The sequence below is a fragment of the Parasteatoda tepidariorum genome, chromosome 5, assembly GCF_982258835.1.
Source record: "Parasteatoda tepidariorum strain Cologne lab strain chromosome 5, Ptep-v5.0, whole genome shotgun sequence".
Classification (NCBI taxonomy): Eukaryota; Metazoa; Arthropoda; class Arachnida; order Araneae; family Theridiidae; genus Parasteatoda; species Parasteatoda tepidariorum.
In genome coordinates, this window is record NC_141759.1 from 107,712,137 (window position 1) to 107,728,696 (window position 16,560).

At 38.2% G+C, this 16,560-nt stretch overlaps 2 protein-coding genes and 1 pseudogene across 2 annotated transcripts; 2 read left to right on the top strand and 1 right to left on the bottom strand.

The window, feature by feature from the left end:
- The first annotated feature begins 1,351 nt into the window (after positions 1-1,351).
- On the top strand, positions 1,352-4,331 carry LOC107447420 (putative ammonium transporter 3 pseudogene; annotated as a pseudogene).
- A 2,714-nt stretch (positions 4,332-7,045) lies between these two features.
- LOC147809958 (uncharacterized) lies at positions 7,046-8,035 on the bottom strand. The gene has a single exon (XM_087162947.1). The coding sequence runs from the start codon at positions 8,033-8,035 to the stop codon at positions 7,046-7,048; it is 990 nt and encodes a 329-aa protein (XP_087019073.1).
- Positions 8,036-14,509: 6,474 nt separating this feature from the next.
- Positions 14,510-16,560, top strand: LOC139426436 (uncharacterized). Its single transcript, XM_087162948.1, has 3 exons — positions 14,510-14,592; positions 15,253-16,345; positions 16,525-16,560. The coding sequence occupies exons 1-3, from the start codon at positions 14,510-14,512 to the stop codon at positions 16,558-16,560; spliced, it is 1,212 nt and encodes a 403-aa protein (XP_087019074.1).

Genomic DNA, 16,560 nt, shown 5'->3' on the forward strand with positions numbered 1-16,560 from the left:
CACCTATTAGTTTCCTATCGATATAGATGACTATAACAGACTTACTGCTTATTTTGCAGTGGATACAGGGGTTGTAGTCAAATTTAGATTTGCTACAAATGCTATTAATAAATAACAGACCAAAATACATGACTTTGAAACCTGGTGTTCTAACTGGAAGGTCGAAATTAATGCCCAAAATTCAAACCTACTTTTTATTTTTTTTATTTTTTATAACCGTCATTGAACAGCCAACCCAGTTTTTGGGTTTACTACTACTAATGTTCATCTCCGTAGACTTGTCATTTTAAACCCAATCCAGAAGACAATTGAACTCCTGGATCAAGTATTGAGAGAAATTGGCCTTCGCGGAGGACTTTTTTAAAAGATCAAACCCGCATTTGCGTTACATGGAGAGGAAGACCACGAGAACCTCCCATGGTCAGCCTGACTGCAAATTGACTCTAACCCATGAACCGCCTACCACTGAGGATATTTTATGTCAACACTGTCGTCGATGCAAGCCGGAACCTACTCATGATTTAAAAAAAAAAAACTTAGACGACTTACTATTAACAATACATTAATTTTCTTTGGAAATGATATTTCTCTTGTTGATAAGGCCACTTATCAAAAATTTTAACTGGAATGACTATGTTAAGAAAATAACAGCTAAAGCCACTGGAATGTACAATAAATTAAAATGTCTACTAGGTCCCTACTCCAAAATGTCACTTAAAATCAAACAATACCTTACATATATCAAACCTATAATTACTTATGCATGCTCTGCCTGGTGCAATTACAGCAATGTAAATATTAACAAACTTATTGTGTTCCAAAATATATAACTAAGAAAAATGCTAGGAGTCAAAGGAAACAAAGTTATACACATAGATTTTAAAAAATAAAAATACCCTCACTGAAACTTTAATCACACCTAACAATTTTATTAAAAAAAAGCACAAAAATGTTCTGCCGCAAACTACAACAACGTTTTTAAAGAAGAAATGCTTATTGAAGATTTCAAAATCAGTCCCCCAGAGCCCATTTTTTCTCTAGCAACGCTATTTAATCAGATAAATTCAATTAATTCTTAACTATTTTTGATTTTTTTTGATACTTATAATTTAATATATATATTTAAATTATAACGCTGCAAGTGACTGCATTGCAGTATTTTCTCTAACTGTTCATAATTCTGATTTTTTATTGGTGCAGCTATTCCGCAAATGGCGTTGCAATTGCAGCAAATAGTTCTAAATTATTTTCAGTTTTTTTTCTATATCGTGGTTATTTTTCCTTTTCCTTTTCTTTCTGTTTTCAAAACTCATGATGAAAATTACTTTACAAATCAAGATGAAAAGTTAAAATGTGCCTTCATGACCTAAAAGCCTTGAGCAATAATATGACTATGACTATCAAGCCTCCTAAAAAGTTGGCAGAAGTAACCGAAAATCAGCAAAATTTTAGTTTCTAGTTGTCTACCTGTTTTTAAAATATTTTGTCGAATTCCGGAACACAGTTGGCATTTCTGATATATAAGAATAAAATTTTCTTCGAAAGCCGGGAGATTTGGCAGTGATGAAATAGTCTTTATCCCAAAAATGGAAAGAAAAAAGTTTTAGATCGAATTTTTTTAGCATTTAGTTTCCCGAACTAACATTTTGCAATAATGAAAAAGGTGGAAAAAATGATTAAGTTAAGTAGAAATTATGGAAAAAGTTATGGAACATTTAATCTACTGTTTCATCACTGTTACCTACAAATTGTGGTAAAAAATTATGAGAAGTGCATTTTTTCAGAAAAAGATTTTATATTAAATTTTTTTGGAAAACAGGAATGTCTTGTTTATCCAAGATAAATGCTAACAATGAAATAATTAGGATATTAGTCTATATCTTTTAGAAAAAGCGACATGTTCTAAAAATGGGACATCATACGATTAAAACATAATCTCTTGCGTTTTAAAACAAAATTTTGCTACCAGTTAATGCAAAAGCTAACTTAAACTAAAAGCACTAAAATGTGAGAGCATACTCAAAGAAATTACAGGAGGCAGGAATTACTCCTGTCAACTAAAATTTACTAAATTTCCTAAAATTTACTTAATTTACTAAAATTTACTTAATTTATTAAAATTTACTTAATTTACTAAAATTTACGGCTTAAGACGTTTATTGGTGCCAAACTTCTGTGAGATTTTTTTTCTGTTTTAGAGCATGACCAAAGAAGAGGAGGCAGGAATTACTCCAGTCAACGCAGATGATTCAACTTGGATTTTGACTGCTTCGTTTGTGATATTCACAATGCAGACTGGTATTTAACTTTCTTTGGAAGTATTTTTTAAAAAAAAATGATTCATATAAATTTAATGTGAATCGAATCTTAATGCAATATTTTCATTAATTCTTTTTTTTTTCTAGCACATTTAGTGTTAATGCCTAAATTAAATTTATTTCCATGACTTTCGAGACTTTTGTATATTTTATGATTTCAAGTTACATACAGACCCATGGTCCACCAAAATTTTCAAACTGGTCCAAAATTAGTAATACATACCATGAATTTAAAAATTGATCATTAAATTTTTCTTTGATCACCACACATATTTGGAAACTTTTTTGAATTGCTAAAAGTCTGATACATGCTTGATGAATATTATTCAAATTGAAGTGGTTGCGAATTTAAGGAAACTTCCAATGGCTTCGATTTGCAACTTGCTACCTTGGAAGTCGAGTACAGATATATTTTCCTTACAAAATAACATATTGTAGTAGTAATAAATTTATGGAATGATCGAGAATTGTCTCATTTTCATTTCTTTCAAGAATTTTTTCACCTGTGGAAATCAAGATTGGTATATACGAAGCTATGACTAACTTGACAATATCATTCTCTAAAATCTTGGTCTACCAAAAAAGATATTTAAATACTGATTTCTTAATGTCAGTTAATGTAGTTGATGTCAACTTCCAAAACTTGTAAACTTAAGACCTAAGGTTGAATAACTTAAACATGAAGAATTAGAGCATTTATTAAATTTAAAATACAGTGAGCAAAAAAAAAAAACCCACTCTGAATAACTTTTGATCTAATGATCGGATCTTCGCGTTCATCGAGACTGTATCTTAATGGCTCGAGTCGGTAACCTCAAATCTGCTAATTAATAAGAGCAAACGATATTTTAATTTACGAAATCAGAAACAAAAACGTAATTTCTCTAAGCATACATACTTTTCTTTGAACGGATTCAGACTTTTGCCCCCCCCCAGAATATAGGGGATAGCCGCAATCTGGAAATTATGGTCCCAATAGTTTGATCAGGAAAGGGCTCAAAAGTTTGAACCCTCTTAGTGTTAATTTTACTTTTTGTGTATTTTGTTATATCTCAAGAACTTTTTAATAGAATTAAAAAAAATTTTACACACAATTATAAGATTCATTTATCCACAGACAATTCCATGCAAAAAATAAACTTTATTAAATATTTATTATCTTTTGTTCTTTTATTTAAAAGTAGTCGGAAAAAAATTAGATTGTAAGGTATACAAATTTTTGCATCATTTTAAAGAATATATTTTTACACGGTAAAATACAAAATTTGAGTAAAATCGGTAATATTTGTAAGAGTAAAATTTAATTATCTTTACAGGATTTAGACTTTTAGAATCTGGTACTGTTTCCAAAAAGAATCAAGTTAATATTTTTTAGAATGTATCCAATTATCTTTACAGGATTTGAATTTTTATGATCTCATGCTGCTCCCAAAAATATAATGTAATTAATACTTTTTAGAATGTATCCAATTATTTTTTACAGGTTTCGGACTTTTAGAATCTGGTGCTGTTTCCAAAAAGAATGAAGTTAATATTCTAATGAAAAACGCCGTTGATGTGGTTCTGGGCGGACTTTCTTACTGGATGTTCGGTTACGGTCTTGAATACGGTACAGGACCAGGAACATCTGCCTTCTGCGGGGTTGGTTTATTCATGGTAGATACCGAAGACAACGATGGTGGTGTCTTCGCTACTTTCATTTTCCAGTTATCTTTCGCTACAACTACTACAACTATAGTATCAGGTGCAATGGCTGACTTCAATGCCTACATATTGTTTTCTTTTGTCAACACCATCACTTACTGCATACCAGCCGGTTGGATGTGGGGTGACCATGGCTTCTTGAAAAAATTAGGAGATTTTGCCGGTTCATGTGCTGTGCATTTAACTGGAGGTGCCCTTGTGGCGGCTAGTATGTTAAAACCGAGACTACACAGATATGATCAAAGTACTGCATCATTAGCTATGGGTGACCCACGAAATGCTATAATGGGACTGTTTACTTTGTGGTAAGTTGTGATAATGAAATTGTATGCTCTGGAAATTGTAAAATTGAAGTGTAGTTCAAGAATCCACGCAGTATTTTATTTTATTTAATAACCGTCGTTGAACAGCCGACCTTATTTTTTTGCGTTTACGACTACTTAAGATCAACTCCATAGCCATGTAATTTTGAACCCATTCCAGAAGACAAGGGATTTCTTAACTCAAGTATTGGGAGAAATTTGCTTACGACTTTGGGTTACATGTTGACGAAAATCACGAAAGCCTCCCACGGTTAGACTGACGAGAAGGGGACTCCAACTCATGGTCCGTCTACCGCTGAGGATATTTTACGTCAGCACTGTGGTTGGTGCGAGCCGGGTGTGGAATTCGTAGCCATTTCTGGCCCTCGTAGCCAGCCATGTAACATTTGAAATTTTTCGGTTTTTCTGCAATAAAATATTACCGGCATAAAAAAAGAGTGACGATGACTATTCAGGGTTATCGAAACACGAGCACTTTATGACAGAACAATGTGTTTTGATAAAGTAAAGCATTCCCTTAAGAACCCAATGCAGATCAGGGAGTAATGGAGGTTAAGGCTTCGCAATTTTTTTACCAACGGCTAATTGTGGCAATGTAGTTAACATCGCTCACGAACCGCGTTTACTTCCCAGACAACCTGGTATCCATCGACTTGAAGATTGGTAAGATTCAAGCCGCCATTGGGAGTCGAACCCCAGTTTTACAGAATGAGAGTTCAGTGCCTTAGCGACTGAGCCACCACGACTCCAAAGCGTTTTCATAGTTTAGAAATAATTGAGAAAGCTTGATTGGAAGTATTGCTCAAGTATGAAAGCGCATTATTCTGTGTTTCAGAATCCTGGATCTACAGCTAGCTGTTCTACATTTAAAGCAATACCTAGTTTGATCTCTATTGATGGCTGATCAATTCAAATATAGCTGTCACCTTGTCCACACTTCAGTAATAACGTGACGTGTTCCGCGGATCTTCAGACAGAGTCGTCGAAATAACCATGATAACTTCCCACTATGAAGTTATCATGGTTTTCCACTCCATATCAAGCAGAACCGCGTTCGTTTTCAACAAAAGTAGCGTGTCTACTACTAGAAAATTCAAATTCACTAGTATATATGACATGTTAACTCGATTCTGCAATGGGGTATCTTTTCATGGATGAAGGTTGACATTGTAGTTAACTACTATCCCCACATTGGTGACCTGGGCGTGATGTGAACACGCCTACCTTGACAAAACTCCCACTTCGATTTCAGCACGCTTACTTTGATGTATGGCCCACGTTGAACAGTTGACTTACTACTTTTTAAATCGACATTATCCAACTGCTCACGCTGTTGCTACTCAGTCTCGATCACACATAGCGTGCAGCGTACTCACTCGACTGATAAAGGCAACACAGGAGCAACCAAGACCGTGAACTTAATACAGCTCTCACTATCAGCACTCAAAATGTACGGCAATCTTAATACATCTCTCCGGTTTCTCACAAATCAGCAATGAATCAACTAGTGGTGTTCATTCATCGATTTCTATCACAGCTGGTGGGGGAGTACTGTAGTGTGTCTACCACTACGAAATTCAAATTCACTAGTATATATGACATGTTAACTCGATTCTACTATGGGGTAGCTTTTCATGGATGAAGGTTGACATGGCCGATAACTACACTCCCCACAAGTCCTTAATGGAGATGAGTTTGCCACAATTTATGACGTAGAAGTTCAATAGTCTTCTGAGTAGGGATTGAAATTGTGCAATGTTGAACATAAATTACCGATTATCCGATCTGTATTGACTTTTAACCGACGATAATAAAATAAAATGTTGAGGTTTACTTTGGTCATGTAATGTGTCATTTTGGTAAAATACGATTATCGAATAAGATGATCATGCAATTCAGCATGTATAGTGCGTTTTTTAAAGTTTAGGTGTAAAAATAAGTCGGAAGTAGTAATCCAGAAGTCTTACGACGAATTTTAACCCCTGATGCGCTTAGCTTTATACAGTCAATCAACCTACTGCGATGGCTCAGGGAATAGAGCGTTCGGCTTACTATGAAGCGAACCGGGTTCAAATCCCAGTCGATACGAATTCCGCATCCGGCTTGTACCGACCACAGATCTGACGTGAAATGTCCTCAGTGGTAGACGGATCATGGGTTAGAGTCCCCTTGCCGTCAGGCTAACCGTGGGAGGTTCTCGTGGTTTTCCTGTTCATGTAACGCAAATGCGGGTTAGCTCCATCCAAAAGTCCTCCACGAAGGCAAATTTCCCCCAATTCTTAATCCAGGAGTTCCCTTGTCTTTTAGATTGGGTTCAAATTACAAGGATACCGAGTTGAACATTAGTAGTCGTATACTTATAAAATTGGGTCGGTTGTTCAACGACAGTTATAATATAAAATAAAATGAACCATCCATGCGGCCGGGATAGTCTGGTTGGTAGGGCACTGGGCACATGTCCAAGAGGGCGTGGGTTCGATCCTCGCTGGTCGAAGTGAATTGAATTGAATTGAATGTAAGATTTAATGGCACAAGGTCCAGAGAGGACATGCTGCGCCAGACACACGGTTTTAAAAACATATTAAAAGGTAGAATAGAGTACAATTACACAATAAGTATAGTAAAAATGATGAGAATTCTAAAACAGTGAAAATGCAAGTATTTTTATATGTGGATAAAACTTGATAAATGATAAATCTCTTATATACTGTTTAAAATACCAATAGTGCGAAGAAAGGCAAAGATGTTAGGATGATGGTTTTCATCTAACAAGTCTTTTATGCATAAAATGGAGCTACCAAAAAAGGTGAGGCGAAGCTGGTTGAAACATGGACAAAGTATTAAAATGTGATGAATAGTGAGTAAAACGTTGCAATCGTTGCATTTGGGAGGAGGTTCTCCAAATAGCAAATGAAGGTGAGTAAGTCGAGTATGTCCTACTCGCAAGCGGGTGAGTTTGACATCTGTCCTGCGCATGTGCAGTGCAGGCCAAGGCTCCAAAGTAGGTTTAACAGAATGTAATTTGTTTTCGCCTTGCAGGTCCCAGTGTTGCTGCCATAAACACTGAAAAAGTTTGCGAATGTGGTTTTTTAAGTCAGAAAATGGGACAGATAATGTTATTGGAGAAGAGGCAGATCGTGCAGCAGAATCAGCTTTGTCATTTCCTTTGATACCTACATGACTGGGAATCCAGCAAAATAAAATTTTAAAACCCTTCTTGTATAGAGAAGTCAATATATGTTGAATAAAAATTAAAATTGGATGAGCTTCGTTTCTCACATGTTCTAACTGTCTTAAAACACTCAAACTATCCGAGTATATACAAAATTTTCTAGCCGAATGCGAAGAAATGAGTCTTAAAGCTAAAAGGATCGCAAATGCTTCCGCTGTAAAAACAGAGCAAATTGCAGGAATGTCGTAGCTGTAAGTAATATCAGCCACAACAATCCCACAACCAACATGTCCAGGGAACTTAGATCCATCTGTAAAAACTGCTATGTATTGTATATACTGATGACGATGGAAAGTGAACAGCTGTTGAAAAATGCTAGGTGAAACATTAGATTTACTGTATGACACAAATGAACAATCAAGATAATATGATGAAATAGTCCATGGTGGGATGAGAAAATAATTTACAGATTGCGATGGTATATCACAAAAATCAAATGTCTGAATGAGTGATCGCATGCGAGAGTTAAAAGGTGGTATATATGAGGGTCGTGCATCATATAATCGTTGTAAACTTAGTGGAATAATCTCACGTCGAAGAGGGTTCGATGAAGATGACAGGACGCGAAAGTAAAATGTTAAAGAGAGCTGCATGCGTCTGAAATTGAGAGAAGGTTGATGACACACAGCATACAAACTCTCAACAGGAGAAGTGCGAAATGCTCCACTACATATGCGTAACGCCGTATGATGCACCGTATCTAGACTTTTTAAGTTAGATGCAGAAGCCGTTCCATAAATTGTGCATGCATAGTCAATCCGCGACAGTATAAGTGCTTGGTAAATTCGCAATAGCGCGGTACGGTCAGCACCCCAAAACGTGTTAGAAAGCACCCGTAACATATTTAGGGATCTCTCGCATCTTTTCCGCAATTGTTTTATGTGAGGCAGAAAAGTAAGCTTATGATCGAAAATGACTCCAAGAAATTTTGTTTCCATAACGACTGGTATAGCAATGTTATGGATATGAATTACAGGATCATTGTGAAGCCGACGTTGCCGACAAAAATGTATACATGAGCTTTTGGAAGGTGAAAGGGTATGGCCATTCTCATCACACCATTTTACTATTTTATTGACAGCAAGTTGTAACTGACGTTCGATTACTCTCATGTCAGATCCTGAGCATTAGACATTGAGGTCGTCAACATAAAGTGAGCCAAATACTGCAGGGGGTAGAATGTTTAAAATGGAGGAAACATGAACTATAAAAAGTGTAACACTCAGAACACAACCTTGTGGAACACCTTCAGATTGGATGTAGAGATCAGAAAGTGTACTACCCAGCTTAACATGAAAATATCTCTGACTCAAAAAGTTTTTGATAAACATAGGTAGGTGACCACGGAGGCCCATATTAAACAATGCCTTTAGAATGCCGTATCTCCATGTCCGATCGTACGCCTTCTCAATATCAAAGAAGATAGAGATAAAATGGTTACGTCGGACAAGAGCATTCCGGATACGTGTTTCTAATGCAACAATGTTATCAATGGTCGACCTGCCCTTTCGAAAACCACTTTGAAAGTCGGGGATGAGTTTTTTCTTCTCTAAAAAGTAAACCAAGCGAGAGTTGACCATACGCTCAAATACCTTGCTGAAGCAGCTAGTCAGAGCTATTGGGCGGTAGTTTATTGGTTCCGTTGGATCCTTACCTGGCTTTAAAATTGGTATCACTAGAGCCAGCCGCCAACTTGATGGGTATATCTGCTCCGTCCATAATCTGTTAAAAAGTAACAGGATATTCTGCAAAGATGCAGAAGTCAAATGGCGAAGCATGTGATATGATACACCATCAAGGCCGGGGCTCGTATTGGGTGCTTTTGACAGCGCTCGTTGCAATTCATGAAATGTGAAGTTACAATTATATTGAAATTGCCATCGAGTCGTAAACTGCAGCGTCTGGGCTTCAACTCTAGGCTTGTGAGATTGAAAAGCTGTGCTGTAACTGTCAATGCTAGATACGGCAGCGAATGTTTCACCCAAGATGTTACTCACATCTACAGGGTCAGAGTGCGTGATACCGTTTATATCAAATACCGGAAGATGGAATTCACGGTAGATACCATTCGCTTTCTTGACCCTCGACCAGACTTGTCTGGGAGATGTTGTAGATGTGATGGATGAAATATAGCGTGACCAAGATTCTCTCTGGCTTTGACGCCGAATCCTGCGTGCAATCGCTTTAGCTCGCTTGAAATCGACAAGATGGTCTGTTGTAGGATACCGACGGAAGATGTTCCATAGCCTCTGCTTCTCTTTGTGAGCTGCGGAGCATTCAGCAGTCCACCATGGCTTGCGATGCCGGGGACGAGAAGTTGATGTTTTTGGTATGCTACTTCGTGCAGCATTGATGATCACAGAAGTCACCGTTTCAACAACAGCTTCAAGATTTTCGTCTGATACCATATCTTCTGTAATGTCAGCAAGCCGGGCGAAAAGCCTCCAATCAGCACGATGGTAAATAAATGTAGAGGGTCTTGTAGTGATAGAAGCAGTAGATGTATATGAAACAATGATTGGGAAATGATCGCTATTATGAAGATCATTATCAACTGAAAATTCTGAAAAGGGTAAAAGCGCAGGTGAACATAAAGCAAGATCAATGCAATGAAAAGTTCGTGTAGGTTCATGAAAATAAGTGTCTTCACCTTGATTCAGTAAGCAGAGATTATGATCAAGGATGAGAGTTTCAACTTGATGTCCTCGGGCATTTGTGTCGGAACTACCCCATAAATCGCTGTGGCCATTAAAATCTCCAAGCAAAATAAAAGGCGTAGGTAACTGTTGAATTAATGAGTTTAAATCATGTTGTGAAACGGAAGCATGTGGAGGTATGTAAATGGAACAGACTGTAATGATAATGTTTAGATGAACCTTAACTGCAACAGCCTGTAATGACGTTGACAATAAAAGGTGAGTTGATGGAAAACTTGTTGATGTTAAAATAGCGACACCACCATTAGGTCTACTACCTTCGTCATGATCGTTTCGGTAACATATATAGCTACGTACATTAAAATTATCAGATGATGTTAAATGAGTTTCTTGGATTGCAAAACATGATGGGTGATATTTACAAATTAAATCTCTGATGTCAGAGATTTTGTTTCGCACACTGCGACAATTCCAAGAGATAATGGAATTTGCCATTACCTTTTGGATTTAAAATTTGATTTAGACGCAACATCCATCGGTGGGTCGTCGAAAACCGATTCGTCATCCGATGGATGTAGTGATATTTCTGTGTCCATCTTCTGCAAGATATCTGAAGTGGACTTTTTAATGATCTGTATAAATTTTGGGTCTTTATTCTTTTTAGGAATACCTGGTTTTTGGCTAGGTGGTAACTTTACATTCGGACGCTGCTTTAAGGCAGGACGAGGCTTTTCTGGGGATTTCAGTCGAGATGTTTTTGGAGGTGGAGATTTGGATGCGGGTCTGCGATAAGTAGAGGGTCCGGTAAAATTAAATTGTGGTTTTTGTTTTGTTTGCTGTGAGGAAGATGATATTGAGGGATCTGTCTGCGTACTTACTGAGCAATATGAAGTTTTGGCTGCCGCTGAATAGGATACACCCGGACGGGGAGTGCGGGCCGTAACTATTCGACGGGCTTCGCTAAAAGATAGGTTTTGCAATACTTTGATTGTCTGAATTTCCTTTTCTAGTGACCATTTCGGACAACTTCTCGCGTAAGCTGCATGATCACCCTTGCAATTGATGCAAAGAGGTGACAGCTCGCAAGAAGTGTCTTCATGGTCAGTACTTGAGCAACGGGCACACACCGGTCGACCTCGGCAAGATGTTTTAGAATGCCCAAACCTTTGGCATTGATAGTAACGCAAAGGATTTGGGATATAAGGTCGGACCGGGCAGTTAATCCAGGCCATTTTAACTTCAGATGGTAAATTAGATGAGTCAAACGTGAGGATAAGGTGTTTCGTAGGGATGAGCTTACCATCCCTGCGAATCTTAATCCTTCTGACAGATGAGACATTTTGACTTTGTAGGTTTTCCAATATCATTTCTTCGGTATCGTTTATGAAATCTGCTTCTGATATGACACCGCGAGAAGTATTTAGTGATCTATGAGGTGTAACAGTTACATTGAATGAACACATGGTTGTGCATGAGGATAGAGCAATAGCTTGTTTTGAGGAGGAAACTTCAACTAATAGGTCACCAGAGCGTAGCTTCTTCACAGAGGCTACTTCTCCCAGAAACGAAAGAAGAGCCTTGTGAATGAGAAATGGTGAAATGTTAGTGAATGAAGTGTTGGGTATAGTAGGATTTTTCAAAGTGATAATAAAATATCGTGCGTTTTCATATGGTGTTGAGGGTGTTCCGCTGTTTTTGTTTTGGTGTGCGGAACTGAACACCTGCTCATTTTCGTCCATAGAAAGCAAAACTTACTTCCACTATCAGCGGCACCACCCACCACGGAGTCCAACTTCGGGGATGCAAATAACAAGTTGATGCTGCCACCAGCTTGTTACTCAACACCGATGCTGACCGATAGTTATACGACCGTGAGTCACCCCTGAGGCAGCCTCCACCCTTAACGAGATGCCCAGTAGATGACCCCGGCCTTGACCCTAGTCAACAGATGACGATTGTGATCAGCCGATTGATGCACACAGGCCAATATGCACCTCCCGTTTACCTGAAGCACGGGCCAAAGCAGTGTATTGGGGTACCAAGATGCCCCTCAACTGCCAGGATCCCCTTTTCCAGGGACACGGGTATCCACGCACGGCAAACACGCGGGTGGTCTCTTCCCATCTATGTCCAACACAACAGAGCGGTAATCAAACACAGATGACAAGCCCTCACCAGTAAATTTGGCAACCACGTCAAGGGGGAAGAGAAAGGGGAAAGTAGGAGTAAAGGGAGAGGAAAACGAAGGGAGGACAGATCACTAGGGTACCCCGGGGCGTGACTCCCTGTGTTTACCTGAAGAAGGTAAACCCCCTCAGGGGCGCTGGTCGAAGTGTAGTAAATGGGTACTGATACACGTTAAATCTGTTGAGTCACAAATTCCTCCATATTCCCATAACAAATCAATAACTCTAGGGATGCTGATCCAGGAGTTCCCTTGTCTTCTGGTTTGGTTCAAAATTACAAGGCTACGGAGTTGAACATTAGTACTCTTACACCCAAAATTGGGTCAGCCGTTCTACAACAGTTATAAAATTATAAAAATATTTTTTCCATTTGATGTTTTACTTGACCTTACTCCTTATACATTATTTAACTGCATTTTTGACACTCTTTTTGGTTAATTTTACTCTTTCAGACGTGTTAAGCGCTTTTGACTTTATTATTTTATTTATTTTTTTAAGAATTTTGATTCTCCTCAAGATCCCTTTGATCTTTAATTTTAAGCCGGACACACTGTTTGACGTTCGGGGCTTTTCCCTCCCATGGAGAAGTCGTTGGTGACCTCTTTCGTGATAGCTATACACTCTGTTGTATTTGCTCCGAAATTTTTTATTGGTTCTAACTATAAGCCCCTTTTGGAAATATTATGATTGATTTTAAATTCTATAAATCTCATTGGGGATGCTGAACTATCTGTTTTTGTACCGACACATTTTGCGTTCATTTATCCACTTAACTTTCCTACATGGTTCAGAATACTTGATTCGTTGTTTTGAGTTTACGCGTAATCGATCGTGTGATATTTTCAATCTTTATTATTTTTAATTTTACTTTACTGTAATTTTGAAGTGCTTAGTTCTCACGTGGCAACGGGTCAAACCCTTATACTTGTTGTTGTTCATTTACGTCGCACTAGAGCTGCACAATGGGCTATTGGCGACGGTCTGGGAAACATCCCTGGAGGATGATCCGAAGACACGCCATCACAGTTTTGATCTTCTGCAGAGGGGATGGCACCCCCGCTTCGGTAGCCCGACGACCTGCACGCGAAGTCGAGCACTTTACGGTAGAACAGTTTAACGAGGACCAATACCGTACACCCTCGGTCCCTACGCAGGCTGATCCAAGTGGTCACCCACCCGTACACTGACCGTACCCAGTGATGCTTGACTTCGGTTATCTGCTGGGAGCCGTGTCTTAATGATCAGCCCACTGCGGGACCCAAACTCCGGGGGTAGGTCGGTCACTAGTTATCGGTTTAATGCTTCTTAGAAACTGATATTTTTTGTTTTGATATCTGTTTCTTAGTATTTTCTATTCTCATCCTTTCTTACTGATACTTATTTGATCCTTTTAGGTGGCTAGTATTTAATACTGATAGCAGGAATAACAGGCAGTAATACTCAGGAAGGTCCAAATGCATACGCTTCCTGGCCAAATTATTAGACGCACTATAAGATTCTATGTAAAATCTTAATTATCTATACAGCATTATTTATTTTACGCTACTGAAACCGGTTTGCACTTGTTTACGTTCATGTACCAATGGGTAAAATTAGACTATATGTAATATAAATTCGAAAATTGACTTAGACGATATGAATATAGAATATTGATTATATCAAGTATCCGGAACTGGGGGCTGTCTCCAAATTGAAGATATTTTAACATTTATGGGGATCGTCTCCAAATTGCTTTTATATTTATATATTTTATCTGGACTTTCTGGTAATGTTTTTTAACTTCTACTTTTTAACTTTATTGTATCTTACCGTATTTACTGTATTGTACTGATATGCATTGGATTTGATCATTTTTGGTTATTTCCTTATTTGACTAACTCGTAACTTTAAGCTTTTATTGATTAGTTTTACTACCTTGATTTTTATTGCTTTTTATTATCATTACTCTGTGCCCCTGGGGTGGCTAATTGCTTTTGCTGCTCTGCTATTGTCATTTGCTCAAACTAAATTACTGTTGAGGTAAGACTGTGGCCGGATCCCTTGTTAGTTGGGGTGGTTGGTGTTCGCACATTCCATTGGCTGAGTGATCATGTCGACGAATGGAGACGCTAGTGAAGAAGAAGATGAGGAGCACCAGCAGGAAGAATCAGTCATCCCAACATTGACCCCAGCGTATTCGGAATTATTGTATTCGGAGTTAGTGATGAACTACCACCCGAGGAATTGTGTGAACAACTAATCAGACAAAACCCGGAGATGGAGGATGGTGAGGTCAAAGTGGTTGCCAAACTAAAGTCTAGAAATGGTACGGCCCACAGAATTATAGAATTGGATCCAGTCACTTTCAGACAAATCAAATATAGGGAGAAACTGAATATTGGTTGGAGAAGGCACAGCTTTCAAGAAACATTAAGCATCAGGCAATGTTTCAAATGCGCTGAAATAGGTCATGTGGCTAGGGATTGTAAAAGCGGGAAAATTTGTAGGTGCTGCTCTTCAACGCAGCACAATGAAAACGAATGTCATGAAGACCGCTTCTGTAGAAACTGCGATGCAGCAAACCGTAAATTCAAATTGAACTTGAACATCGAACACTGCCCCTTTGACAGGGACTGTCCACAGTATGTTAGAGCGGCTAGGTATCAAATGAAAAGAACCGACTATGGTTTCTAACTCCACACATTATACAATTCTGGGACACATAAACCTTCACCATAGTTCAATTGCAAACATACAATTCAGCGATGACTTCGTTAATAAACAAATTAAAATAGCAAGCCTAAATGAACCTCATTATAACAATGATAGTATTATTACCGGCATTCCTAACAGTGTTAGATTAATTTATAAGAAAGACAAACCTAGAGCAGCGGTTGCGGTACACCCCGATATATGTGATATTTTTCCTGTCCTAGTCACCAGGGACATATGTGTAATAGATTTTAAACTTGGTTGTCATAATTATATTTTCTTCTCTGTATATTGTCCTCCGAACGATAGAATTGACTTGGTACTGAATGTTCTCGAGCCAATCATGGCTACCTCTCGGGGAAAATTTGTGGTGCTGTGTGGGGATCTGAACGCGAAATCCACTGTCTGGGGCCCCAGGAGAGATGCCAGAGGAGATGCTGTCGTGGAGTTTCTGCAAAAACACGACTTGGATATTGTTAATAGTCCAGACTCTCCCCCTACTTTCAATTCAGTACTCGGGCAGAGCTGGATAGACATTATTGCCACCAACTGCAATAGTATTGGTAATTTTGAGGTCCACGACGGCGTCTCATGCTCTGACCATGAATTAATCACCGCCATAATTGATACCAGTTGTCAACAGAGCAATGTAAACAGACAACATCACACTATTAAATATAATAGCATTAATTGGTTGAAATTGAGACCAAAGCTCTATGAAATTACTCAAAAAAATAATTTTGATAAGCTAAACGACTCAACAACAATTGATCAATTTATTGACAAAGTAAGCAATGAAATTATTGCGGCCTGCCAAGAGTCGCGAATTCGAAAACCAATCTTAATCAAAAAGCATTATTCCTGGTGGACACCAGTTCTGGGACTCCATAGAAAACAAACTAGGGCCTTACGGAGGAGATTTCAAAGAGAGGAAAATCCCGAGAATAGACAACAGTTCATGATTAAATTTAAAGCTTCCCTTGCTAAATACAAGAAACTTATCAGAAAAGCAAAGGCAGAAAACTTGAGAAATTATATTAACAACCTCCCAACGGAAAATGCCTTTTCCAACCCGTATAAAATAGCTAAGGGTACTTTGAATGAGAAACTAATCATAAATCCAATCCTTATTAATGGAAATGCAGCGGAGTCCCTCCAGAAATCAGTTCGGGGAATCATGCAGCTCCACTTCCCGGAGACGAATTGTGAAAAAATTGATATTGTGAGAAGAAATGTAAGTGAGCCAAATTTTACTGTAAGTGAGCTGGAGCTGGTTATCAACGGTCTTAAAACAGACAAGGCGCCGGGCCCTGATGGTATACCAAACGAAATTTTTAAAGATATTTATTTTACAAATAGAAATTGGTTGCTAGCTCTTTTTAACATTTGTTTTATGAACTGCTATTTTCCAAGACCATGGAAGATTGCCAGAGTCGCCCTGATACCTAA